The 25296-nt window shown below is 52.1% G+C and overlaps 1 protein-coding gene and 1 pseudogene across 7 annotated transcripts; both read left to right on the top strand.

The window, feature by feature from the left end:
* Positions 1–23665, top strand: TYK2 (tyrosine kinase 2). 6 transcript variants are annotated; one of them, XM_080674568.1, is made up of 26 exons: positions 1–218; positions 904–1081; positions 1408–1618; positions 4569–4692; positions 4813–4960; positions 5549–5712; positions 9784–10150; positions 10581–10799; positions 10888–11045; positions 12850–12958; positions 13049–13238; positions 13319–13422; positions 13518–13700; positions 13771–13858; positions 14725–14852; positions 15655–15790; positions 15874–16028; positions 17164–17314; positions 18002–18099; positions 18208–18400; positions 18664–18782; positions 19192–19364; positions 19560–19677; positions 21173–21283; positions 21386–21557; positions 21792–22628. In XM_080674568.1, exons 3-25 carry the CDS (start codon positions 1423–1425, stop codon positions 21518–21520), a joined length of 3567 nt encoding a protein of 1188 aa, XP_080530694.1. In that variant the 5' UTR covers positions 1–218; positions 904–1081; positions 1408–1422; the 3' UTR covers positions 21521–21557; positions 21792–22628. The 6 variants fall into 6 exon arrangements, with proteins under 6 accessions (XP_080530694.1, XP_080530692.1, XP_080530696.1 ...); XM_080674566.1 differs by having other exon boundaries at positions 21386–23665; XM_080674567.1 differs by lacking the exon at positions 1–218 and having other exon boundaries at positions 942–1081; positions 1412–1618; positions 21386–23665.
* LOC308251732 (phosphoglycerate mutase 1-like) lies at positions 22515–25151 on the top strand (annotated as a pseudogene). Its single transcript has 3 exons — positions 22515–22582; positions 23954–24729; positions 25139–25151. The product of its transcript is annotated as a phosphoglycerate mutase 1-like (transcript).
* The last annotated feature ends 145 nt before the right edge of the window (positions 25152–25296 follow it).

Genomic DNA, 25296 nt, shown 5'->3' with positions numbered 1-25296 from the left:
ATCCTGGCGGCGATCAGTCGGCGGCTGCCTGTTGTGGCAGGACTGGGTCCCGGGTTCGAACCGGAGTCCCCGGGAAAGGGTGAGTGTGGAGGAGGCTACGGAAAGGGTGCCCCCCGGAGGTCATCTGGAAGGATGCGGCCGGCGGGCGGCGCGGGACTGGCCGCGCTCTGCAGGAGGTGGATAGAAGCACCCGCTGCCTCCGGACTGGTCGATGCCCGGTGGGTGCTCAGCACACTTCCTGCCCAGCAGAGTTTGGAGGCTTGGTTGTGGGGTGTGCAGGCTTCCCGAGTGCAGACCTCATCCCAACCCCATCTTCAAAGCTGGGTCTGGGCTCAATGGGGACGAAGAAGGATAGGCACCCCAAAAGCCCCATCCCCACGATCTTATTTTAAACGTTAATAGACAATAATAGTAGACATTTATCAAGGGCCCAGGTCCTCTGCACAGCCTTTTCCTTGCCTCATCTCAGTGAATCCTCCCCACGTCTTTGAGGGAGAGACCTTTATATGTCCATTTTCCAAATGAGGAAACAGGCTCAGAGAGAGAAGCTGATTCCTGGGGAATCCGACATTATGCTATTACAACATTCTCCTCTTCCCACCACCGTTTGTCTTAAATCAGTAAGATCAGTGGGGTCGCTGACAGTCCCTCCCTGGAGGTACTGGAGACCTCAGGAGGCCTGGGTCCTGGGCCTGGCCTTCAAAAAGTCTGGGAGCTAGTTTGGGAGGAGAGAGCTGAACTAAACCCCTCCTAGGCTTTGGCAAGTCACAAGGGCCAGAGGTCACTCATGGGGGTGGATGTGGGAGGCAAGGAATCTTGGCTTGAAAGAGAAAAAGCCATCATGAGGATGAAACAAATAATAATGATTTTACTCTTGTTTTTGTCATATTTGTTTTTTTCAAGCCTATATCAAGGTCTGTGCTGAACATACGAATATGCAGAATTGTGTTGAAACGGCACGGCCATCTTTTGATGGCAACGGTCTCAGCATTTCCATTCTCCAGATGGGGAAACTGAGGCCTGGGAGTAGCTAAGTGACTTACTTGAGTTGACACAGGGAGCGCCCAGATTCACCCCCCAGGTTCGTTTGACCACACCTGCCTGCCTGATTATTTTGGGAATAATGTGTTGAGAACAGATTTTTGTATTGGTGCTAGTTAGTCCAGTAGAGAGGTTGGATGTTGTTATTGTTCATGACAGGTCTAAAAGGTGGGGATGCATACCCCAACTCCATCAAACATGTGGAAACTGAGGCTCAGGGAGGGGAATTGGGTGCTTGAGGTTGCACAGCAAGGGGAGTTCAGAATATTCCCTCGGGCCTCAGTCTAAAGGGGCAGCAGGTTGAGGTGCTAACAGGAGCCTCTAGGCTGAGGCCTGGGGACTAATGGGCTGTCCCTTCCCACCAAGCCAGCTGTCAGGAGCATGCCTCTGTGCCATGGGGGGGCCACCGCCAGGGGCAGCAAGCCCGATGGGGATGAAGCTCAGCTCACAGCCATCCCAGGAGGCCTGAAGGTGTTCCTGCACTGGGCAGGCCCTGGCAGCAGGGAGCCCTGGGTCACTTTCAGCGAGGCCACACTGACCGCAGAGGAGGTCTGCATTCACATCGCACACAAAGTCGGTGAGTCCCATGGCAGGGGAGGAGGTTTTGGCAACAGCTAAACCCCATTCATCGTCTGCCTGTTCATTCAGAAGACATTGAGTGAGTGCCTACTATGTGCCAGCCCCAAATCCCTGCCTTTGTAGCACTGATATTCTCATAGGGAAATCATAATAAATAAGAAAACTGTGTAGGAGGGCAGAGATAGATCATAGGGGAAATTTAAAACTTAAGGAGGTAAGAGAGGGAGCCACGGGGATATCTGGGGGGAGATGAGTACCAGGCTCAGGGAACAGCATGTGCAAAGGCCCTGAGGTGGGAACTTGTCAGCAACAGCTAGTCTGAATGAGAGGAGAAAGGAGTAAGTGAGGGAAAGGAGGTGAACAGTGCAGGTCATGCAGGGCCTTGTGGGCCTCAGGGAGGACTGGATTTTACTCCAAGTGAGGTGGGACTGTGAGCAAAGGAGAGACCTGACTGGACTCAGGTGTTCACAGGTATTCTCTCGTTGCTGTAGGGGGAACATACTAGTGGGTGAGGGTGGGAGTAGGGAGGCCATGGCAGAGGTGATATCCAGGTGGGAGGTTATGGGGGAGAGGTCAGTCAGGGCCAGATCTTACAATGCCTTAAACGCCAGAGGGAGGAATTGCGAGTTTAGGCTTTTTCTTGAGAGCACTAAGGAACCAGAGAATAGCTGGGAGAGCCTGTAGTAAATGTGCTCAAAAGTATACTTCCTTCTGCCAGAGGAGAAGGAGGTCGCTCCAAGGGGGCTTTGCTTACATGCCCCTTCCTCCAGGAAGTCCTCTCAAACTCCCTCCCCCATAACCGGATGGGGGCCTTCTGGTGGATTTCTACACCTTGTACTTTTCAACCAGCGGCTGATTCTTAAAAGAACTCAGATGGATGTGCTGGGTGATGTGAAACATGTCTGTCAGAAGGACTAGCATGTGAGGAGAGCCTGCTCAATTTGAGGAAGCAAACGTGAGAGTAACTGGAGTGTCAGTTTCAAGAATTTGGAAGGGAAAGGAGGAATTGAAAGCCAGAGACTGAAGCAGTCAGATGGGCTCTTTAGGAAGTTGTCTCACAGGGCGGCTTTCTCCTTCTGCGGGAGGCAGTACACGGGGATGCAGTGACAGAGCTATTTGACATCGTCTAACACGGTTGGAATGTACATTCCCTGAGGCCACGCAGCTCTACTCCTAGATATTCACCATGCAGACACTCAGCTCATGTGTTCCAGGAGACAGATATGAGAATGTTTAGAGCTGCCTCATTTATCTTAGTGAAAAATGGAGACCAGCCCTAACCGGTTTGGCTCAGTGGATAGAGTGTCCGCCTGCGGACTGAAAGGTCCCAGGTTCGATTCCGGTCAAGGGCATGTACCTTGGTTTCGGGCACATCCCCAGTAGAAGGTGTGCAAGAGGCAGCTGATCGATGTTTCTAACTCTCTATCTCTCTTCCTTCCTCTCTGTAAAAAAAATCAATAAAATATATTTAAAAAAAGAAAAATGGGAGACCAGATTAAAGTCCCTCTGCAGGAGAATGCCCAAATAAACAGCCGTATGGTTGAACACTGGAATACTATATAGCCACGAAAAGGGAATTTAACCAATGTTGCAGGTATCATCAGGGAGCATGGAAAAGCAAGTTGCGGGTACCAGTGGTATAATACCACATTTTCAGTTTATAATATTCAAGACTAGATCATAGAGGATATGAAAATAATAAATTCTACTTCAGGAATATGGTTACCTCTTTGTGGGAGGAAAAAGGAAGTGGATGTAGGTGGGGGCTTCAATTGTACTTTCTAAGTTTTACTTCTTTATCTGGTGGCTGGTACTTAGGTGATTATGAATTATTCTGAAAGGACTATTTTATATTAAAAAATTAAGTGATGTATATTTTAAAAATGCCTCGGGTGGCCATTGTGGGGAATGACAGCAAGTCCAGAGGCTGGACTCGGACTGGGCTTTGGATTTGAAGGAAGTGGCTGGATCCTACAAAGATGGTGGATATAGAAAGAGCAGGACTTTTACCCATCCGAAGTGAAGAGGGTGAGAGGAGTTGAGAACAAGGACCAAGTCCTGGCTTAAGGAACTGGACAGAGGCCCTGGCTGGTGTGGCTCAGTTGGTTGAGTGTCACTGAAAGGTTGCCAGTTTGATTCCCGGTCAGGGCATGGGGGAGATTATGGAGGAGATTATGGTGCCCAGGTTGTGGGCTTGATCCCTGGTCCAGGTGGGTCGGGGTGCATGCAGGAGGCAGCTGGTCAATGATTTTCTCCCTCCCTCTCTCTCTCTTTCTCTTCCTCCCTCTCTCCCTCTCCCTCTCCTTTCCTCTCTCTCTAAAAAAAAGTCAATAAAAACATATTTAAAAAAGAACAGGGCACAAGAGGGGCAGGTGTGGGGAGCTTGGATGAGATCTGTTTGGAACAAGCACCTCTAAGGGAGCTTGTGACATTCAGGAGGAGGCAGCCAGGAGGTAGTTAGGTATGTTTTCCCTGCTGCAATTCAGAGATCAGAATAGAGTTGTGTTAGTCTAGGGTAGGTTTAGCTGCAGTAACAAGTAATACCCCCCCCCCCCACCTGTGATTTTCCTGGGTTAAAACAATAAAGGTACCTAAAATCAAATGCAGGTCAGATGGTTCACCTCTATCTTATGCTTCACCACCTAGCACAAAGAATCTCCAACATCCTTGGGGTAGGAAAGATGGCAGGAGAGTTCATTTCCAGGCCTGGAAGTATGCGTATCTGTCGGCTCACATCCCATTGACCAGAAACCAATCCACTGGTCCCATCCAAGCTGCAAGGAAGGCTGGAAAATGTGGTCTGCTGTGAGACCACAGCATGGTCAATGTATTGCATTATTCTCTGTCAGCAGGGGATGAGGCCTAGGGAAGGGAGACAGCGGGTCTGGGGGCCCATAGGATCATGACAGCAGATGCTGACTCCGAATGTTGTTTCTTCCCTGTTCCAGGCATCACTCCACCCTGTTTCAATCTCTTTGCCCTCTTTGATGTCCAGGCCCAGGTCTGGCTGCCCCCAAACCACATTCTTGAGGTCTCCAGAGACACAAACTTGACGCTGCACTTCCGCATGAGGTGGGTGAAAGCCTGTGGGAAGGCCTGTCCCCTTTTGTTCTGTCTCTTCTCTCCCCTGAATCCCATCTTCCTGGAGCTGAACTGATGCTCAGCCCTAGCTGTGCCCTTCCCTTCCTGTAGGTTTTATTTCCGGAACTGGCATGGCACAAACCTTGAGGAGCCAGCTGTGTATCGCTGCAGGCCCCCAGGAGCCGAAGCTTCGTCAGAACAGGCAGAGCAGGGGGTGCAACTCCTGGACCCAGCCTCCTTTGAGTACCTCTTTGAGCAGGTAGGAGCAGGGCTGGGAAGTGGGATTATTTCAGGGGGACTGAGGGGCAGTTGAGGCACCCCCTCTTCTTTCTACAATTATAGCTAGCAGGTTTCAACTCATGCAACCTGGGGTCCTTTTTCTTTTTTTTTTTTTTTTTTAATATATTTTATTGATTTTTTACAGAGAGGGAGGAAGAGGGATAGATAGTCAGAAACATCGATGAGAGAGAAACATCGATCAGCTGCCTCCTGCACACCTCCTACCGGCGATGTGCCCGCAACCAAGGTACATGCCCTTGACCGGAATCGAACCTGGGACCCTTCAGTCCCCAGGCTGACGCTCTATCCACTGAGCCAAACCGGTTCTGGCCTGGGGTCCTTTTTCTATGTGAACCGAAGGGTTCAGAGAATCTTAGGATTGCATGGGAAAGAGTGCTGTGATCAATTAGTGATGTCTGCCACAGGCATGGTCATAGAAGGCATGCATGCTATATATTTAGCCTTTGCAGAAGATGGGAAGTCCCTCCTTCCCCTCCCAAAGTGGCCAGAAGCTGAGGAGTGAACAGGTTTTCAGGCTTCCCTATCAATCTGATTTCCCCACCCCTAGGGCAAGCATGAGTTTGTGAATGATGTGGCATCGCTGTGGGAGCTGTCGAGTGAGGAGGAGATCCACCATTTTAAGAACGAGAGCCTGGGCATGGCCTTTCTGCACCTCTGTCACCTTGCTCTCTGCCGCGGTGTTCCCCTGAAGAAGGTGGCCAAGAAGATCAGGTGCCTGGGAATGGGGCAGAGACACTGTGGAGGTGGATGGATATACGTGGCATCCAGGGGCCAAGGCAGAGACCTTGTATATTGCCATGCCTTCGTTTATTGAGCATCTACTGTATGCTGACACTAGTTGTGGTTGTTGAAGGACACACTAGTGAACAAGTCAGACAAAAATCCCTGCCCTCTTGGTGCTCACATCTGGTGAAAAAGACAGGCAATAAAAAAACACAAAAGTAAAATGTATAGTGTTATAGATGGTGATAAAGTGCAATGGGGGAATATTAAGTAGGAAAAGAGAAAGAAGGGGAATGTCAGGGAATGAGGGGTATATAATTTTAAATTGAGTAGTTAGGGAATTTCTCACTGAGCAGGTGATGGTCACATTCAATGATTTGAAGGAAGTAAAATAGGAAGCCAATATGGATATCTGGGAGAAGAGAATTCTATACAGAGGGCCCAGCCAGTGCAAAGCCCTGAGGCCGGACTAGGCCTGATATGTTGGAGGAGGTGTGGCTAGAGTAGGGTGAGCTTAGAGAACTTCCTGGAATTCAAGGGAAGGAAGGAGTTAGCAGTGTTTACCTCCATTGCCAAGGGCTGGATTAATCAGGGCACACTGGCTGGACGAGGCAGCAGGAAAGCTGGGTCTTTCAAGACCAGCAGTTCTTTTTTTTTTTTTTTTTTAATTTATTTTTTATTTTTTTAATATATTTTTTTATTTTTTTAAATAAATCTTTATTCAGATTATTACAATTATTTCTCCTTTTTCCCCCCATAGCTCCCCTCCACCCAGTTCCCACCCCACCTTCTGCCCTTACCTCCCCCCCCACTGTCCTCATCCATAGGTGTATGATTTTTGTCCAGTCTCTTCATGAACCCCCCATACCCTTTTCCCCCTGAGAATTATCAGTTCACTCCCTTTCTATGCCCCTGATTCTTTTATATTCACCAGATTATTCTGTTCCTCAGGTTTTTAATTCACTTGATTTTTAGGTTCACTTGTTGATAGATATGTATTTGTTGTTCATAATTTTTCTCTTTACTTTTTTCTTCTTCCTCTTCTTTAAGAATACCTTTCAGCATTTCATATAATACTGGTTTGGTGGTGATGAACTCCTTCAGCTTTTTCTTACCTGTGAAGCTCTTTATCTGCCCTTCAATTCTGAATGATAGCTTTGCTGGGTAGAGTAATCTTGGTTGTAGGTTCTTGCTATTCATCACATTGAAAATTTCTTGCCACTCCCGTCTGGCCTGCATAGTTTCTGTTGAGAAGTCAGCTGACAGTCGTATGGGTGCTCCCTTGTAGGTAACTAACTGTTTTTCTCTTGCTGCTTTTAATATTCTCTCTTTGTCTTTTGCTCTTGGCATTTTAATTATGATGTGTCTTGGTGTGGTCCTCTTTGGATTCCTTTTGTTTGGGGTTCTGTGCGCTTCCTGGACTTGTAAGTCTATTTCTTTCACCAGGTGGGGGAAGTTTTCGGTCATTATTTCTTCAAATAGGTTTTCAGTATCTTGCTCTCTCTCTTCTTCTGGCACCCCCATAATTCTGATGTTGGTACGCTTGAAGTTGTCCCAGAGTCTTCTTACATTATCTTCAACTTTTTGGATTTTTTTTTTTGCTTTTTGCTTTTTCGGTTGAGTGTTTTTTGCTTCTTTGTATTTCAATTCTTTGACTTGATTTTTGTGTTCCTCTTGTCTGTTTTTGGGTCTCTGTATAATATTTTTTATTTCAGTCAGTATATGTTTAATTTCTAGTTGGTCCTTTTTCATATCTTCGAGGGTCTCGTTATATGTATCGGCCTTTTCTAGGATATTCTTAAAAAAGCCTTATAACCGTGGTTTTGAATTCTATATCCAGTCGTTTGTTTTCCTCCATTTCTTTCATTTGTGGTCTGATTCTTTGACGCCGCATTTTCACTGCTTCCCTGAGTTGGTAAGGTAGATTTGTGTGCTAGGTTTCCAATATGGCCCAGTGGGTCTGCCTCCCCCGTTAACCTGAGGTGGACACTCTTGGTGCACCCCTTTGTGGACTGTGTGTACAGCCTTGTTGTAATTAAGTCTTGATTGTTGTTGGTATCACTGGGAAGAATTGACCTCCAGGCCAGTTGGCTGTAAGGATCAGCTGTGTCTATGCTGGGAGAAGTTCGGTGCTGGAGACAGCCTTATAGGATTAGACTTGCCAAATTGCAATAGCCTCTGTGCTCAGCTTGGATGGGGTGGAGTCTCAGTCTTGGCTTCCTTCAGACCTCTGCCTTCCCGGCTCTTGAGTCTCCGCCCGAGAGTCCAGACTCCTCCCACAAGAGTGTGGGTCCCCAGGGGCTCGCCTGGAACCGGGGTTCAGTGCAGTCAGAACTGGGGCCCAGTACAGTCAGGAGCCTCCGACTCCCTTCCACTAGGGAAAGCCTGTGGCAACCTCTGCAGCCTTTGTGTGCACTGGCACGCGCGCGCCTTCAGACTTCTGCCTTTCCCAGCTCGAGTCTCCGCCCGATAGTCCAGACTCCCCCCGTAAGAGCGTGGGTCCCCAGGAGCTCGCCCGGAACTGGGGTTCAGTGCAGTCAGAACTGGGGTTCAGTGCGGTCAGGGGCTTCCTTCCCCCTTCAGCCAGAGAAAGTCAGCCAGGCTCTCAGCCGCCCTTCCTCTCTGCGCGCACAAAGACCCTTTGCCGTACCTCCAATTCTCTGTGAGCTTTTCTCTTTCCTTCTAGTTGTAGAATTTTCACTCAGCCAGCTTTCCTGTGGTTCTGGATGGTGTCCATTCTGTCTTTTAGTTGTAGTTTTGAAATTGTTGTGCGAGGCAGCAGTTTAGGTGTTTACCTATGCCGCCATCTTGGTTTCTCCTCTGAGTCCGTTTTAAATCCCAGCAGTTCTTCTTAAAGCACATATTTTTCAGTCCCTGTCCTGGAGGACTAGGGCTGTGACAGCACTGAAGCCCAGGGTGCTAGCAAACTCAGAGGAGGCAGCCTATCCAGCCTGGAGACCAGAGAACACTTTCCCAGGGGAGGTGATATTTCTGCTAAGACCTAAAGGTTGGGCCCTAGCCGGTTTGGCTCAGTGGATAGAGCGTTAGTCTGCAGACTGAAGGGTCCCAGGTTCAATTCAGGTCAAGGGCACATGCCCGGGTTGCAGGCTCAATCCCCAGTGAAGGGCGTGCAGGAGGCAGCCAATCAAGGGTTCTCTCATCATTGATGTTTCTATCTCTTTCTCCCTCTCCCTTCCTCTCTGAAATCAATAATAATATATATTTTTTTAAATTAAAAAAGACCTAAAGGTTGAGTCATCTTTATCCAGATATGGACTGTCTTGGCAAAGCATTCAGGCAAATGGAATAGCATATACAAAGGACCAGAGGCAGAAGATGGCAAAAGCCTATTTCCAGGGGAACTGGATATAGAATATGATTACTCAAGTGCAGGAGTTGGCAAGGCACTAGTCAGGGGGCCTTTTCCCCAGGGCAGTAGGGAGTCCTGGAAGGCTTGGAAGTGGGGGCGGAAGGTAGCTAGAACCTCAAGCTTTAGGATCCCTCTGGTCAAGGGGGGAGGGGAGGAAGGCTAAGGACATAGAGACTGAGGCTTGGAAACCTGTAATCTAGGGAGGCTATACTGGTAGGTGATGGGGAGATGCGTTAATGGGGCAGGCTTTGTGAAGAGCAGAGGGGCCCGCAGAGCTGTGCCTTTTATTGATGATCATAATATTAATGATAAATACAATAGTGACTTTAGTAATAATAACAGCTGACACTGACACAGTCCTTCTTATTCTGTCATCAGCCCTATAGGTGGGCACTGTTTGCATCCATTTTTCAGATGAGCAGACACAGCCTTATAGAGCTTAAGTTAGTTATCCAAGAACTGGGATTTCAGCCCCATAGTCCCCTCCTGAGTCCTGTGCCCTGGTCCCCGCCACCATCCAGCCTCCCTGTGCTGGCCCTTTATCGTATTCTCTCTTTCCCCTCACAACAGCCTGCCTATTTTCTAAACGAGGCAGCTGTGGTTCAGAGGAGTTAAGTCATTTGCCACATGTCATCCAGCCAGGCCTGCAACCCAGGCCCCTCACCAGCCCCTCTTGGTCATTTCCACAGCTTCAAGGACTGTATCCCGCGCTCTTTCCGGCAACAGATCGGGCAGTACAATGCGTTCACACGGCTACGCCTGCGGATCATCTTCCGCAGGTTCCTGCACGCCTTCCAGCCAGGCAGCCTTTCCCAGCACGTTATCATGGTCAAGTACCTGGCCACACTCGAGCGGCTGGCACCCCGCTTCGGCACGGAGCGTGTGCCTGTGTGCCACCTAGAGCTGCTAGCCCAGGCCGAGGGGGAGCCCTGTTATATCCAGGACAGTGCGCAGGCCCCTGGAGATCCCAAGCCCAAGTCTGTGGTCGTACCGCCCACCCACGAGGTGCTGGTGACTGGCAATGGTGGCATCCAGTGGCGGCCAGTACAGACAGAGGTGAGCGGGTGCCTCTTCCATCTGGGGGTCCTGGTGGGGTCGGGCGAGAGCGCCTGTTCAACCTTGGCCATGGTCTCTGAGGGGGACTATGGTGAGCCCTTTCCCCTCACGGCTCTGGGGTATGTCCTTCTGTACCCTGGGGTCTGTGTCCTCTGTCTGCCCCCTGGGGACCTGATTTCTGGGGTCTGTACCTCTGGGAATCCCTTTGGACTTGGGGGATATAAGGGGTAGGGTCCTCCTCTCTGCCCTCCCTGAGGTTCCGCTTCTGGCATGTGTCTTTCTTGGGGGTGGGTCCCCGGTCCCACCTGTGACACTCATGACTTAGGAAGAGATACTTGAGACTTCCTGGTCCCTCCAACTCCAGGCTACCCCCATGGGGAATGTGTGGAGGACTAAACAGGCATAGCCCTGCTTAAATCAACCTCCCTAGGTGCTGGGTTTCCAGACTCCCAATGGTGGTGACGGTGGCAGCAGCAGGAATTCTCATGCTGGCTTATCTGGGAAGAAAGCCAAGGCCCAGCAGCTGGGCGGCCAACCTGTGGACAGGCCTCAGGAGGTGCCATGGGCATACTTCTGTGACTTCCAGGACATCACCCATGTGGTGCTGAGAGAATGCCATGTCAGCATCCACTGTCAGGACAAGTGCCTGGTGGGGCCCGAGACGGGGCTGGGCTGAGGGCCGGGCTGCGGGGCACCCCCAGCCTGTGATACCTGCCTGACATCCCCATGGCCTATAGGAGCTGACCCTGCCTTCCCCGGCCATCGCCCTGTCCTTGGTGTCGCTGGTGGATGGCTATTTCCGCCTGACAGCTGACTCGAACCACTACCTGTGCCACGAGGTGGCTCCTCCACGGCTGGTGATGAGTATCCAGGACGGTGTCCACGGACCCCTGCTGTGAGTGTCCAGACGGAGGCTGGGCGGCACGGACTGTGGTGGTGGCAGCTGCCAACTGGACCCTGAGTTCTGAAGGACTGTGGGGCTCAAATGAGATGTGTGCAGATGTTTGTGTGCATGCACTTGTGTATGTGCATGCACTTGTGTGAGTGTGTGTGAGCACGTGTGTGCAAGCATTTGTGTCTGGTCTGTACCTGTGAATGTGAGCACGTGTTTGCCTGCGCAAGCATGCATTATGTGTTTAAGTATTCACTCATACCGCCATGTGCATCCATTCAGATCTGTGAGTGTGTACGTGTGCTCACTCATGTATGCTTATGTGCAAGTGCACCCACATGTGTGCTTGTCCGTGTGTGTGCCTGCATGCGAGTGTGCATTTGTGTGTGCATGCATGCGAGTGTGGCACCAGGGATTATAGAGGGGAAGAGAACACAGCAATGGGTTGGACGGCATGTTGTGCTGAGGGGGCCTGGGTTTGGGACTGTTGCTGTGCATGTCTGGATGTTTGACAGCCCATGTGGTGTGCAGCAGTGTCACTGCTCCAGTGACTGCACATAAAATTGTCATCACACATTTTCACATGCGATGTGATGGGTGATTTTAGGGGGCTGTGTTGTATAAATATCGGTGGCCATTCAGAAATATGTGTGGGTGTGTACAGCCCCACAGATGTGTGTTGACCTGGTAATTGTGAGTCACTGAGCAATTCTGTTTGGACTTGTGGGGTAGAGGCTATGAAGTGCCAGGGCTTATGTGGCAATCAGATGCCTGTGTGGCCGTCCTGCATGCTGCCAGGTCGTGGTGAGTGACTGTCAGCCTATCTGGTCATTGGCCTTGTGCCTGCATGTCCTTTGTCCTACCTGTAGCCCTGGGACTTGCCCCTGAGGGTTTCTAAGAGGTCTGAGCCTAGTCTGTACACCAGAGAAGGGTGAAGTGGCCGTTTTCCCTCCTGAGAGCTGTGCCCTGTCACGGCTAGGTGCGTGCCACTCGTACAGTCTGTGGCCACGTCAGTGTGTCTTAGTCTGTGCGGGTTGCTCTAACAGACCACCATAGACCAGCTGGCGTAGAAACAACAGACATTTATTTCTCACAGTTCTGAAGGCCAGAACTCCAAGTTCAAGGTACCAGTACACCCAGTGTCTGGTGAGGGCCCACTTCCTAGTTCAAGACAGCTTTCTTCTTCCCGTGTCCTCAAATGGTGGGAAGGGGCACGGAGCTCTTTGGGGTCCATTTTATGAGGCATTAATCCCATTCATGAGAGCTCCATCATCATGACATAATCACCCTGCAAAGTCCCCACCTCCCATACCATCACATTGGGGGTTAGGGCTTCAACATGGGAACTTTAGGGGGGCACCAACATTCAGTCCCTAGCAGCGTGTGCGCCACACATGCAGGCGTCTGGGCCTGTGTAGTGGTGTCACGTGTAGTGTCTGTCTGTGCTCATGACGGTCGTCACCTCTGGGTCTGGGCTGTTGAGGCCCTGCATTGCCTTGTTACGCTGGGTAAGCAGCTGTGTCTAGGGTCAGCTGTGTGACAGGCGGTTCATTGTGTGTCACCCTGTGAGTGTATGGCTGGGTGTGTGCCCATCAGCATTTGACAGCTGATTCCTATCTGTGTGTGTGTCACTGTGTCAGTGATGGTGTCTGACAGGCACGCACAAATGTGCCCGTTCCTGTGCCTGTGTCTCTGTGTGAGTTGTCATGTGTGTGTGCCTCTCTGGGCGGGTGGGGGCGGGTGGGGCCCAGCGGTGCCCCGTGACACTGCCTCGGTGCCCCCTGACACTGCCCCTTGTCCTCCACAGGGATCCATTTGTGCTGGCCAAGATGCAGCGGGAGGATGGCCTCTATCTTATCCACTGGAGCACCAGCCACTTCAACCGCCTCATCCTCACAGTGGCCCAGCGGGACCAGGTGGGACTGGGGCGGGGGTTCTGGGCTGGGCTTGGGTGTACTCCCTGCCTAGACCCCTGCTCACTGCCCTTGTCCTGCCACCCACCCCAGGCACCTGGCCCGCAGTGTTTGCGCCTGTGGAAGTTCCCCATTGAGCTGTGTGAGGGCACCTTCAGGCTGCAGAGCTGGGACCGGTCCTTCCCCAGCGTGCGGGAGCTGCGGGCTGCCCTGCAGGGCTGCTCGCTGCGGGCCGGTGACCACTGCTTCTCCCTGCGCCACTGCTGCCTGCCGCAGCCAGGAGGTATGATGACAGGGGCCCACAGGGTGGGAGGGTAGCTCCCCCCCACGCTAGTCCTCAGTGACTTTGCTCCCGCCCCCCAGAGATCTCCAACCTCATCATCATGCGCGGGCCTCAAGCCAGCACCAGGTCTCTCAACCTCAGCCAGCTCAGCTTCTACCGGGTCTGCCATGATGACCTCACCCAGGTGTGTGTGGGTGTGGGGCCCCTGGGGCACAGGGGGAACGGGGAGGGCAGTCACCAGCTGTTGTCATGGAGGTGTTCCCTGCCATGTTCCCCCAGCTGTCCCACTTGGGCCAGGGCACGAGGACCAATGTGTATGAAGGCCTCTTGAGAGTTGGGGGCGGAGGCCCTGAGGAGGACAAAGCATATGGTGAGGACCCCACCTTGCCCAGCGGGGGCCATGGACAGGAGCTGCGAGTGGTACTGAAGGTGTTAGACCCTAGTCACCATGACATCGCCCTGGTAAGTGAGTGTGATGGGGGCAGGGAGAGCGGCAGGGTATGCGGCCACCTGACCTGACCTGCCCTCACAGGCTTTCTACGAGACGGCCAGCCTCATGAGCCAGGTGTCCCACGTGCACCTGACCTTCATCCATGGTGTCTGCGTGCATGGCTCTAAAAGTGAGTGGACCCCAACACACATGCCCTGCCATTTATAGGCCCACTCCCCCCACTTGTACCCACCACCAGGGCTGTATCCCAACCCTTGACCTGCATCCCGATCCCTGACTACACACTGACCCTTGACCAACATCCTGACTATACTGCAATCTGAGACTACCCAATGCTTACCTGTACCCCAACCCCTGACTATATGCCAACCCATTGCAGCTCAGCCTCTGACTATACTGTGGCCATTACCTGCACCCCAACCCTCAACCACACCCTGACTGCTGACTGCATACCATCCTTCATCCACCACCCAGATACCTCTACAGACCAGCCCCCATCTGCCCTCTGACCCCAGCAGGACTGTGACCCCAGCCATATTGGGCACTCCAATCCTCCAAGACCTCAGCCCTTGCCCCACCCCTGTGTAACTCAAACTCCTGGCACAGGGCGACCAAAGAACCTGAACCCCATGTGTCCATCTCTCTTGCTTTCCCCTAACACCAGCCTGCACCCGACTCTACATACTTTCCACCCCGAGCACTTCCACCCTGTGGGATCCTAGCATCACTGATGCCCCAATCTCAAGCTCTGTACCTCCACTCATCTGCACCCACCTCCAGGTCCTCAGGCCCATCCTCACTCTTCTCACTGACATGCAGCTGTTCTCTACCCAGCCTCTCCCTGGGCCCAAATGACACCCTTCGCCTCTGCCTCACCCTGCACCCACCTCAACCTATGCTTCATCCTGCAATTCTTCTCTCCCCAGAGTCACTCCCAAGCCCCAGACCCCCACAGTCCTAGCCCCCATGTTCCTTCCCCGGTGCCCCGGAGGGTGGCGGCAGGTGGGCAGCCCCTGCAGCAGCTGGCCTTTGCAGATATCATGGTGACAGAGTACGTGGAGCATGGACCCCTGGACGTGTGGCTGCGGCGGGAGAGGGGCCGTGTGCCTGTGACCTGGAAGGTGGCAGTGGCCCAGCAGCTGGCCAGTGCCCTCAGCTACCTGGTGTGTGGCCTGTGGGTGGGGCCTGGGTCAGCAGGGTGGGCCAGTTCTGGGTGGTGAGGCCTCAACACATCCTTCAATAGACACACTGGCCCCAGGAGGTCTTTCCATAAATCTCCTCTGCTCACATACCCCTGTGGCTCCCTTCTCCCCTGAGAGAACACCTAACTCCTCTACTGGGTGTCCGGGGAGGCCTGGCCTCGGCTGCCTCTGTCACTCTCTTGCCATTCATCTCCAGCCCTGCCTGGTTCTCTGACCCTGGTTTCCAGAACCCACTGTGTGCCAGGCTCTGTCATAGGCCTTGGGAACACACAACAAAACAGACAGAAGCCTCAATCCTTTGGGGAGCCAGTGTTTTTAGTTAAAGAGATAAACAAATAATAATTAAGTGTGTTACATAATATGTTAGAAAGTAGTAAGCACCATTCTGGGAGAGTAGGGGTGGAGTTAAGGAGGTGCTACAAGGTGGGGGAGAGGTGAAGTTTTAAACAGATGGGATGGAGAAGGATTCCGCAGGTGTGTCCCAGGCAGAAGAAGCAGCAGTGCAGAGGCGTGCCTGGCGTGGGTCTGAGGACAGCAGTGGGGTCCTCTGGCCTTTTGTTCCAGGCCAAGAGTCTTACCCACCAGCTCTGGGAGGACAGGAAGGACCCGCTGGGCACCCAGTGGTGTCCGGTCACAATGACATGTATTGGGATCCCACTAATGACCCTGATTGTCTTTTTCACATGGGCTGTCCCTGTGGGATGGGGTGGGGACAGGGTCTAGAGGCCCCTTGTGGTCATGCCCCCTCTTCTTCCTACCCCAGGAGGACAAGCGCCTGGCTCATGGTAACGTGTGTGGCCGGAACATCCTGCTGGCACGTCTAGGGCTGGCGGAGGGCACCAGCCCATTCATCAAACTGAGCGACCCTGGCATGGGCCTGGGTGCCCTCTCCAGGGAGGGTGAGGACTGGGACAGGGCTGGGCATGGGGACTGGTTTACCCCACTCTTTTCACCCTTGGTGACCTCTGGCCCTGGCCCCCAGAGCGGGTAGAGCGGATCCCCTGGATCGCCCCTGAGTGCCTGTTTGGTGGGGCTAACAGCCTAAGCACCGCCGCTGACAAGTGGGGCTTTGGTGCCACCCTCCTGGAGATCTGCTTCGATGGGGAGGCCCCCCTGCAGGACCGCAGCCCCTCCGAGGTACAATGTGGGGGACCCTTGGGCCCTTCTCACAAAGGAGTCTAGCGGTCTGGGTCCAGAGCTGCCCCCTTCTGGCCTGTGGCCTTACATATGCTGCCTCATCTCGTTGAGGCTCCATCAGGTTATCTGTCAGTTGGGGTTTTCTATAGTCCCGACCTCAAAGGTCATTGTGACACACAGCAAATCAGGGACTGCTGCCCTGGCCGGTTTGCTCAATGGTTAGAGTGTCAGCTCAAGGATTCTAGGGTCCAGGGTTCGATTCCTGATCAAGGACATGTACCTCAGTTGCAGGCTCAATCCCCAGCCCTGATCGGTGTGCAGGAGGCATCCAGTCGATGTGTCTCTCACATTGATGTTTCTCTCTCTGTCTCTCCCCCTCCCTTCCACTCTCTAAAAACCAATGGAAAAATATTTTTGTGTGAGAATAAAAAATAATAAAGTAAGTGACTGCTTCAGTTTTAGGTGCAGTGACCAGGCCAGTGATGGGGAAGCACAGGCTGTAGGGAGGTCCCAGAGGGTACCCCTGACCTAGCTGAGGCATCCAACAAGACTTCCCAGAGGAAGGTGTGTGTTGTTTTCTTTTGAAGGGAGAGAGAGACAGAGAAACATCAGTTTGTTGTTCTGCTTATTTATGCATTCATTGGTTGATTCTTGTATGTGCTTTGACCAGAGATCAAACCTGCAACTTTGCCTTATCAGATGATGCTCTAACCAACTGAACTGCCCGGCCAGGGCCAGGAAGTTTTAATCTAAGTCAGAAATACCGCAGTGGCCCAGGCTAGGGAAGGGTCGCCTCAGCACAACTTACTCAAAGACCCAGAGGCTTTGGTGCATCCTGGGAGCTGCGTCTGCAGAGCTAGGAGCAAAGGTGGGTGGCAGCCAGGAAAGGAAGGGACAAGTGTGAGGTGCTCCACATAACAGAGTCTGCTGGACTTGGGTTCAAGTCCTCTCTCTGCTGTGGCAGGCAAGTCGGCTTCCCCTTGCCGAGGTTCAGTTGCCTCATCTATAAAATGGGGATGACGGAACAAGGACCTGGCTGGTCTAGCCCTGCCGCTCTGGGGATTTAACTCTGCCTCTTGGGTAAGGGGCCTTGGGAGGGTGGGGTCACTGACTCTTCAGGTCCCCTTCTCCACAGAAAGAGTACTTCTACCAGAAGCAGCACCCCCTGCCTGAACCCTCATGCCCGGAGCTAGCCACACTCACCAGCCAGTGCCTGACCTATGAGCCGGCTCAGCGGCCTTCCTTCCGCACCATCCTTCGTGACCTCACTCACCTTCAGCCCCAAAGTGAGCCCCAAACCAGTGCTGGGACCTTGGGCGGGGGGAGGGGCTAGGAACCCTGTTGACACAGGCTCAGTGCACCCTGGGTCTCTGTACAGTGGCTCAGGGTGTGTGCTGGATTCTAAGTCACTTAAGGGGGTGATGAGAATGACCCAAGTTCTTAATGTTTTGTTTGGGGACAGCCATAAAATTTTTGGATGAATTAGATCCTCAAAAATTTTTTTTGGTTTTGCTTTCTCTCTTTAAAAAAAAAAAAAAATTCTTCATTTCAGAGAGGAAGGGAGAGGGAGAGAGAGATAGAAACATCAATGATGAAAGAGAATCATTGATCGGCTGCCTCCTGCATGCCCCACACTGGGGATTGAGCCCTCAACTCAGGCATGTGCCCTGACCGGGAATCGAACCGTGATCTCCTGGTTCATAAGTTGATGCTCAACCACGCTGGTTGGGCTTGCTTTCTCTCTTGATGAAAAGTTTGTGCCCTTTACGCAGTCATAGAACATCCCAGGTGTCAGTTTGATGCAGCCAACTCTGCATTTTGGACTAGAAGTAGAATTTTCCAGCTGTTGCAAAAGCTTTCCTGATCTCTGGGTTGGATGCTGGGGGAAGCAGTCACTTGCTCTCTGTGTCCCGGAGTGTGGGCCTGCTGGGTAAAGGGTCAGGGTCCGGCCTCACCCACTGTGGCTCTTTCAGATCTTGTTGAAATCTTGTATGTGAATCCAACCTCGCCAGCATCAGACCCCACTGTTTTCCACAAGCGCTACTTGAAAAAGATCCGGGATCTGGGTGAGGTAAGGGCCAGTCGGGGGGGTCTGGCTGTTAGAAAGAGACCTGCATGTTGGCAAAGCCGGGGGTGGGGGTGGGGCAATGGGGCGCTGACCGCCCTGCGTCTTGGCCAGGGTCACTTCGGCAAGGTCAGCCTGTACTGCTATGACCCGACCAACGAAGGCACTGGCGAGATGGTGGCCGTGAAGGCTCTCAAGGCGGACTGCGGCCCTCAGCTCCGCACTGGCTGGAGGCGGGAGATCGACATCCTGCGCACGCTCTACCACGAGCACATCGTCAAGTACAAGGGCTGCTGTGAGGACCAAGGTGGGCGGCCGGGCAGCCATGAGGGCCTGGCCAATTGGAGCCTCTCAGTCCCAGGCTGGAGGACACAGTTCGTAGGCATGGGGGGGCGGCTTCCTTTCCACCCTCCAACTCTGCTCCCTCTCTCTATGGCGTTCAGGATGGATCCATTCTTCCTGAGGACGAGGCCTAGTGTGGGCAGGTGTTGGCTTTCCCTTCCCATCTTGGGGTGGGGAACTGCAGGGTTCAGGGGAGCGGCCCCCAGCCCCTGCCTCTATCACCCTTAGGCGAGAAATCGGTCCAGCTCGTCATGGAGTACGTGCCTCTGGGCAGCCTCCGAGACTACCTGCCCCGGCACCACGTAGGGCTGGCCCAGCTGCTGCTGTTCGCCCAGCAGATCTGTGAGGTAGGCCCACCTCCCCTGCTCACAGAGTTGCCCCTTCCTCTTTGGCCTGGCCTGAGTGTCCCAGCCCTTTGCTTGCCAGGCTGCGCCCCTGGGCTGGCTCGCTCTGTACTTATCCCTTCAACCCATCACCTGGCCACAACCCCAGTGGCTGGGTCGCCAACCCGCCTAGTTTCCACTTTTGAGATTCCCTTTGCTCACTGGGCCACACCCAGCAGCCCAACCCCCTCCCAATTCGCCCCCTCTGTGGCCCCGCCCCTGCTGTCCTGTGGGCTCCACCTGCCATACTGCCCGCTTTTGCTCCAGGGCCCTGCAAGCCTGTCCTGACTGTCCCCCGCCATCCTGGGTACAGCTCTTCAGGCCCCACCTTGTCCCACTGGGCATGACCTGCCCTGCCCCGCCTCACCCCCAGGGCATGGCCTACCTGCACACCCAGCACTACGTCCACCGAGACCTGGCTGCCCGCAACGTGCTGCTGGACAACGACAGGCTGGTCAAGATCGGGGACTTTGGCCTAGCCAAGGCCGTGCCCGAAGGCTATGAGTACTACCGTGTGCGCGAGGATGGCGACAGCCCCGTGTTCTGGTGACCAGGCGAGACCCAGCCAGAGGGGAGTGCCAGGGTGGAGATGGGTGCTGGGGTCTCAGATGACAAGGCCTTATCTCAGTGAAACTGCTCTCTCTTAAGGATGTGGCCCTAACTGGGGCCAAGAGGCTCCCAAGCCCCAGGTAAGGACTCCATCCTGGTCTGGCCCAAGGCTTGACTGCCCTCTCCCCGCAGGTATGCTCCTGAGTGCCTGAAGGAGTGTAAGTTCTACTATGCATCTGATGTCTGGTCCTTTGGAGTCACCATGTATGAACTGCTGACCTACTGTGACTCCAGCCAAAGCCCCCCCTCGGTGAGAGCCAGGCCCACACCACCACCTCCTACCAGAGGAGTTAGAAAGCCATGCATTCAATTCCCAACTCCCCCAGCTTAGCAAGTGCTTAATCCACCAGAGCCTCACAGTCCCAGTCTGTAAAATGGGACTGTGAGGCTTTGCTTGTGACAGAAACCCCACTCAAATAGGAACAGCTTCTTCTGCTGTTTGCACTTGAGGGAAGAGTTGGGGCACAGCTTGATATAGACCAGTGGTTCTCAACCTTTCTAATGCTGCGACCCTTTTTTTTTTTTTTTTTTTTTAATATATTTTTATTGATTTTTTACAGAGAGGAAGGAAGAGGGATAGATAGTCAGAAACATCGATGAGAGAGAAACATCGATCAGCTGCCTCCTGCACACCTCCCACTGGGGATGTGCCCGCAACCAAGTTACATGCCCTTGACCGGAATCGAACCTGGGACCCTTCAGTCCGCAGGCTGACGCTCTATCCACTGAGCCAAACCGGTTTTGGCTGCCGCGACCCTTTAATACAGTTCCTCACGTTGTGGTGACCCCCCAACCATAAAATTATTTTCGTTGCTACTTCATAACTGTAATTTTGCTACTGTTATGAATCGTAATGTAAATATCTGTGTTTTCCGATGGTCTTAGGCTCCACAGCAGCGACCCACAGGTCGAGAACCGCTAGCAGGGTCGCTTAAGACCATCGGAAAACACCGATATTTACATTACGATTCATAACAGTAGCAAAATTAGTTATGAAGTAGCAACGAAAATAATTTTATGGTTGGGGGGGTCACCACAACGTGAGGAACTGTATTAAAGGGTCGCGGCATTAGAAAGGTTGAGAAACACTGATCTAGACCCTCATGTCATCCTGAATCCCATTTTCTCCGTCTCTGAGCTCTGCTGTTCTCTGTGGTAGTATCACTTAGGCAGGCCCTCTCTCTTGTGGCAACAGCTCCCCACCCCACCCTGCCTTCCAGGCACCCATTTCCCTCCGGTGAGGGGGAAAAGGGGTCCTCTTTCTAGCTTAATTCTCAGGACTATCTGATTGGCCCAACTTGGCTCATGTGTCCTCCAGAGAGCCAATCACTGTGTATCCATGGGCCATAATAATTGGCTAGGACTGGGCTAGGGGAGGAGACAAGAATAGGTTAGATGTTTATTCCCAAAGTCAATCACAGTGCCTATATAGGAAGGGGAAATAAAGATCCTGTCCGGGCAAAAACAACTTGCTGGGAGGTTTAATAACAACGCAGCCACCTGACTCAGACTTACTGTATGAATATGAGTTTATTTAACTTTCACAATCACCCCAGGTAGTTGATGTTTTTACCCCATTTTACAGATGGGAAAACTGAAGCCTAAAGAAGTGAGATCCTAAGTCCAAAGTTATGCAGTTGAGAAGTGATAGAGACAGGACTAGGACCCCTGTAGTCCCACTGAAAGCTCCTGGCCTCTGCTTAGGCAGTCCTGCCTGTTGAAGACTTGTCTTGTTTCTTCTGTAGAAATTCATCGAGCTCATAGGCCTCACCCAGGGGCAGATGACAGTACTGAGGCTCACTGAGCTGCTGGAACGAGGGGAGAGGCTGCCACGGCCAGAGAAATGTCCCCATGAGGTGAGACCTCCCCGAGTGCCCGCCCACACACACTTTTCCCCTGTCCCTGTCATCAGACTGTGGACAGAGCAGCGACCACAGCCCCAGTTTTTCCTCCCCCAGATCTATGTCCTCATGAAGAACTGCTGGGAGGCAGAGGCCTCATTTCGCCCCACCTTCCAGAACCTCATACCCATCCTGAAAACGGTCCACGAGAAATACCGGGGCCAGGCCCCCTCCGTGTTCAGTGTCGGCTAAAACCTGCCAGGAGCTCTGCTTCCGGGAGTCGGAGCAGGTAGTACTTACGGAGAGGGCCTCCCGCTTCTGCCCAGGGAGAATTTGGCTTCACCCACTGCCCATGCATTACCCCTGAGACTCCAGGTCTGTGACCTGACTCTCCTTGTCTTCATCCTTCCACGCTGTTATAACAATGCCATGGGCCGAGGAGAAACGGAAAAAAAAACACAAAAAAAAACAACAATGCCATAGGCCGGGTGGCCTATAAACAACAGAAATTTATTTCTCACAGTTCTGGGCTCTGGGAAGTCAACGATCAAGATGCCAGCATTGTGACACGTGGGCGAAGGCCTCCTCCTGGTTCCTAGCCTGCGCCTTCGCACTGTGCCCTCTCCAGGTGGGAGGGGGCGAGGGATCTTTCTGGAGCCTGTTGTATGTGGGCACTGATCCCATTCATGAGGGACCTGCGCACCTCCCGAAGACCCACCTCCTAATACCCTCACATCAGGCATTTGGGTTTCAACGTTTGAATCTTGAAGGGACTTAAACATTCAAGCCATAGCATCCTCCACAGTCATAGCCTTACACAGACTCTGGAGAGACCCTGGACCAGCAAGGAGCTAATCCGTCCCTTGCATCCAGTCCTGATGCCTTCCCCCAGCCCTGCCCTGGGAGTCCACCATCTCCACCAGCGAGTAATAAACTCCTGTTTCCTCTGCCGGAGGCTCTGTCTCTGGGTCCTTCTTCAGCAAGTGCCTGCTCTGGGACCGCAGCTGCGGGAGACACTACGGGAGAAGCCACATGCAACGGTTCAGCCTTTGCTCACTCACCTCTAAATCACCAGTGCCAGGAACACAGAAGGCGCTCAATGACTACTTGTTATTTATCCCAACAAAGGATTTGGGGGGCCACATGCCACGTTGGTAAGACTGCCAGTGTCACACTTTCCTCCCTGTGCGACCTCAGGCGAGTGACTTTCCTTATCTGGGCCTCAGTTCTCAACGGTGAACTGGGGATGGTCATGCTTGCTGTCTCGGAGGACGAATGTAAAGAGATTGTGTATGTCAAGTGCTTAGCTGAGAGGTATGCAAACAACTACTTAATAAACATTTGATCTTGTTTATGTGTCAGCCACGTTGCGAAAAGCATTTGAATAATTTGCTTTCCCATAGGACTTCTCAAAATAAGGTTTTGCCCTCAAGCTCTCCTGAGTGGACAATTACACATGATTCTAGTGGCATTTGCTTTTTATAACAGTTTTCAAAATTAAATATTCATTGTAATTATTTTTTTTTCTGATAGGTGATATTGACATAAGCAGTGACATGTCTCCCTCCTGCCCATCAGCCACCACTGTCACCTCTCTGGAGGCAACTGGTGCCATCTGGTTTCCTGTTTTTGCTTCTAGAGATGTTTCATCCAGATGCAAGGAAATCCGTACACATATTATACTTTCCTATCTTTTGCAAAAATGGTAGCATGTGCAAGGATACACAACTCTAGTCTGTATTCTTGCTTCTTTTTTCCCCTTTGTAATAGGTCTTGGGGGTGGTCCCATATATCCAGGCCTACGGTATTTCCTTGTGCTATTTGTGGTTGTATTATAGTTCTTGCTGGGGTTCATGTAGTTATCGCTAAGTCTTTGCTCTTCATGTAGTTATCTCGAATTCTTTGCTGTATCCATGACGCTGCTGCAGTGAGCAGCCATGGGTGCATATTGCTCCACCCACATTCAAGGGTATCTGTAGGGCAAATTCCCAACAGGAATAACTGCTTGCAGGATCTAGCCTGGTAATTGGGAAAGACCTTGCCACTAGAATATGTTTTGATATTTGATAGGATCAATCTCCTTTTTTTTTTCTTCTTCAAAATTATCTTGGCCTATTTTTGTGCAGCTGCTTTTTAAAAAACTTTTATATGATATGTAATACTTTCACCAATAAAGAATTATTTTTTAAAAAAACCTTTAGCCAAAACCGGTTTGGCTCAGTGGATGGAGCGTCGGCCTGCGGACTGAAGGGTCCCGGGTTTGGTTCCGGTCAGGGGCATGTACCTTGGTTGCGGGCACATCCTCAGTGGGAGGTGTGCAGGAGGCGGCTGATCGATGTTTCTCTCTCATCGATGTTTCTAGCTCTCTGTCCTCTCCCTTCCTCTCTGTGAAATATCAATAAAATATTTGAAAAAAAAAACTTTATATGGACAATTTAAAGCATATGCAAAATAAGGGAGAATAATGCCGTAAACAGGCAGCACCAACAGTTCCCAACGCCCGTGGCCAGTTCTGTTTCAGCTGTCCTTCCACCCCTACCTCTACCATTGGATCGCTTTGAAACAGATCCCAGTATCATATCACTTTATCTGTAAATACTTCCATATATATATCTCAAAAAGGTGTAACCACAAACAATCACTACAATGTCATCACTGCACCTAAAAAGTTTAACAATTCCTGAGTCTGCGCTGCACTCGGAACCGCCACCACGGCTGCCTGCAAGCTGGTGCTGGCAAGAGCGCATGGGACCTGGAGAACCGCTTCGGCAGCTGGCACGGCGCAGACTGAGCCCGGCTGGGCACGAGGAGGCAACACGTGGCGGGCAGGCGCTGCGAGTTGCCGGCAATGAGTTTGACATCTGCTTCACCTCAGTGCAGAAGAGAGCAATTCGAACCCTCTGGACGGTGCTGGATGCCTTAGACCACATGTGGCTGCCTGTAGTGAGGACGTGGAGTCTCAGTGAGTGGCACTATGGGGGTCTGACTGGTCTTAACAAAACAAACTGCTGCCAAGCATGGCGAGGCCCCGGTAAACATCTGGAGGCGCTCTTATGATAACCCACCACCACCGATGGAGCCCGACCATCCCTCCTACAGCAATATCAGTAAGGACCACAGGTTACAGACCTCACTGAAGATCAGCTGCCCTCCTGTGAGAGTCTGAAGGACACTGTTGCCAGAGCTCTGCCCTTCTGCAATGAAGAAATAGTGCCCCAGATTAAGAAGGGGAAACGGGTACTGATTGCAGCCCATGGCAACAGCCTTCGGGGCATTGTCAAACATCTGGAGGGTCCTGCTGAAGAGGCCATCATGGAGCTGAACCTGCCGACTGGTCTTCCCATTGTCTATGAATTGGACAAGAACTTGAAGCCCATCGAGCCCATGCAGTCCCTGGGGGATGAAGAGACCGTGCATAAAGCCATGGAGGCTGTGGTTGCTCAGGGCAAGGCCAAGGGAAGGCGAGCAGGCAGACGACTTTCCCAAGGACACCCTCCCCCATCCCACTCCTCTGCATCTCTCCTGTGCACATGTCACACTGACCACATCTGTAAGCATCTTAGGTTGCAGCTGCAGATCGGGACGGGTGGCTCCCAATTTTGTTTTAGCCATTTTGTCTCCTGTACCCACTCCCTTCATGCAATCTAGTCAGAATGGCACCTGTGGGGCATGGGTCCTCCGTCCAAGCTAAGGGAGACTCTTACCTAAGAGAGTCCAGAGGTAATAACTTTTTTTGCTAGTGTTTTGTTTATTACTAAGGACCTGCTTGAAAGTAGGGGGATAAGAAGGAGCCATGTTAAAGCGTGACCAATGAGGAGAGGCAAGAGAGTCCATTTGTGTTCCTGAGAGCACTCCTATGCTATTCTGCAGTCAGGTGAACTGACTGGGGGCTCTGGTCATTCCAGTGGCAGATGAACGCCTGGTGATTCAAACAAACATTTCCTTCTTGACCCCAGAAAAGCTGGCTCCAGAAGATTGGGATCAATCCTGAATGTTTACGTGTTGCATTTACTTTTACAAATAGAAAG

This window comes from Plecotus auritus, assembly GCF_963455305.1.
Source record: "Plecotus auritus genome assembly, chromosome: 6".
Lineage (NCBI taxonomy): Eukaryota > Metazoa > Chordata > Mammalia > Chiroptera > Vespertilionidae > Plecotus > Plecotus auritus.
This window is presented reverse-complemented; position numbering and strand designations above follow the sequence as displayed.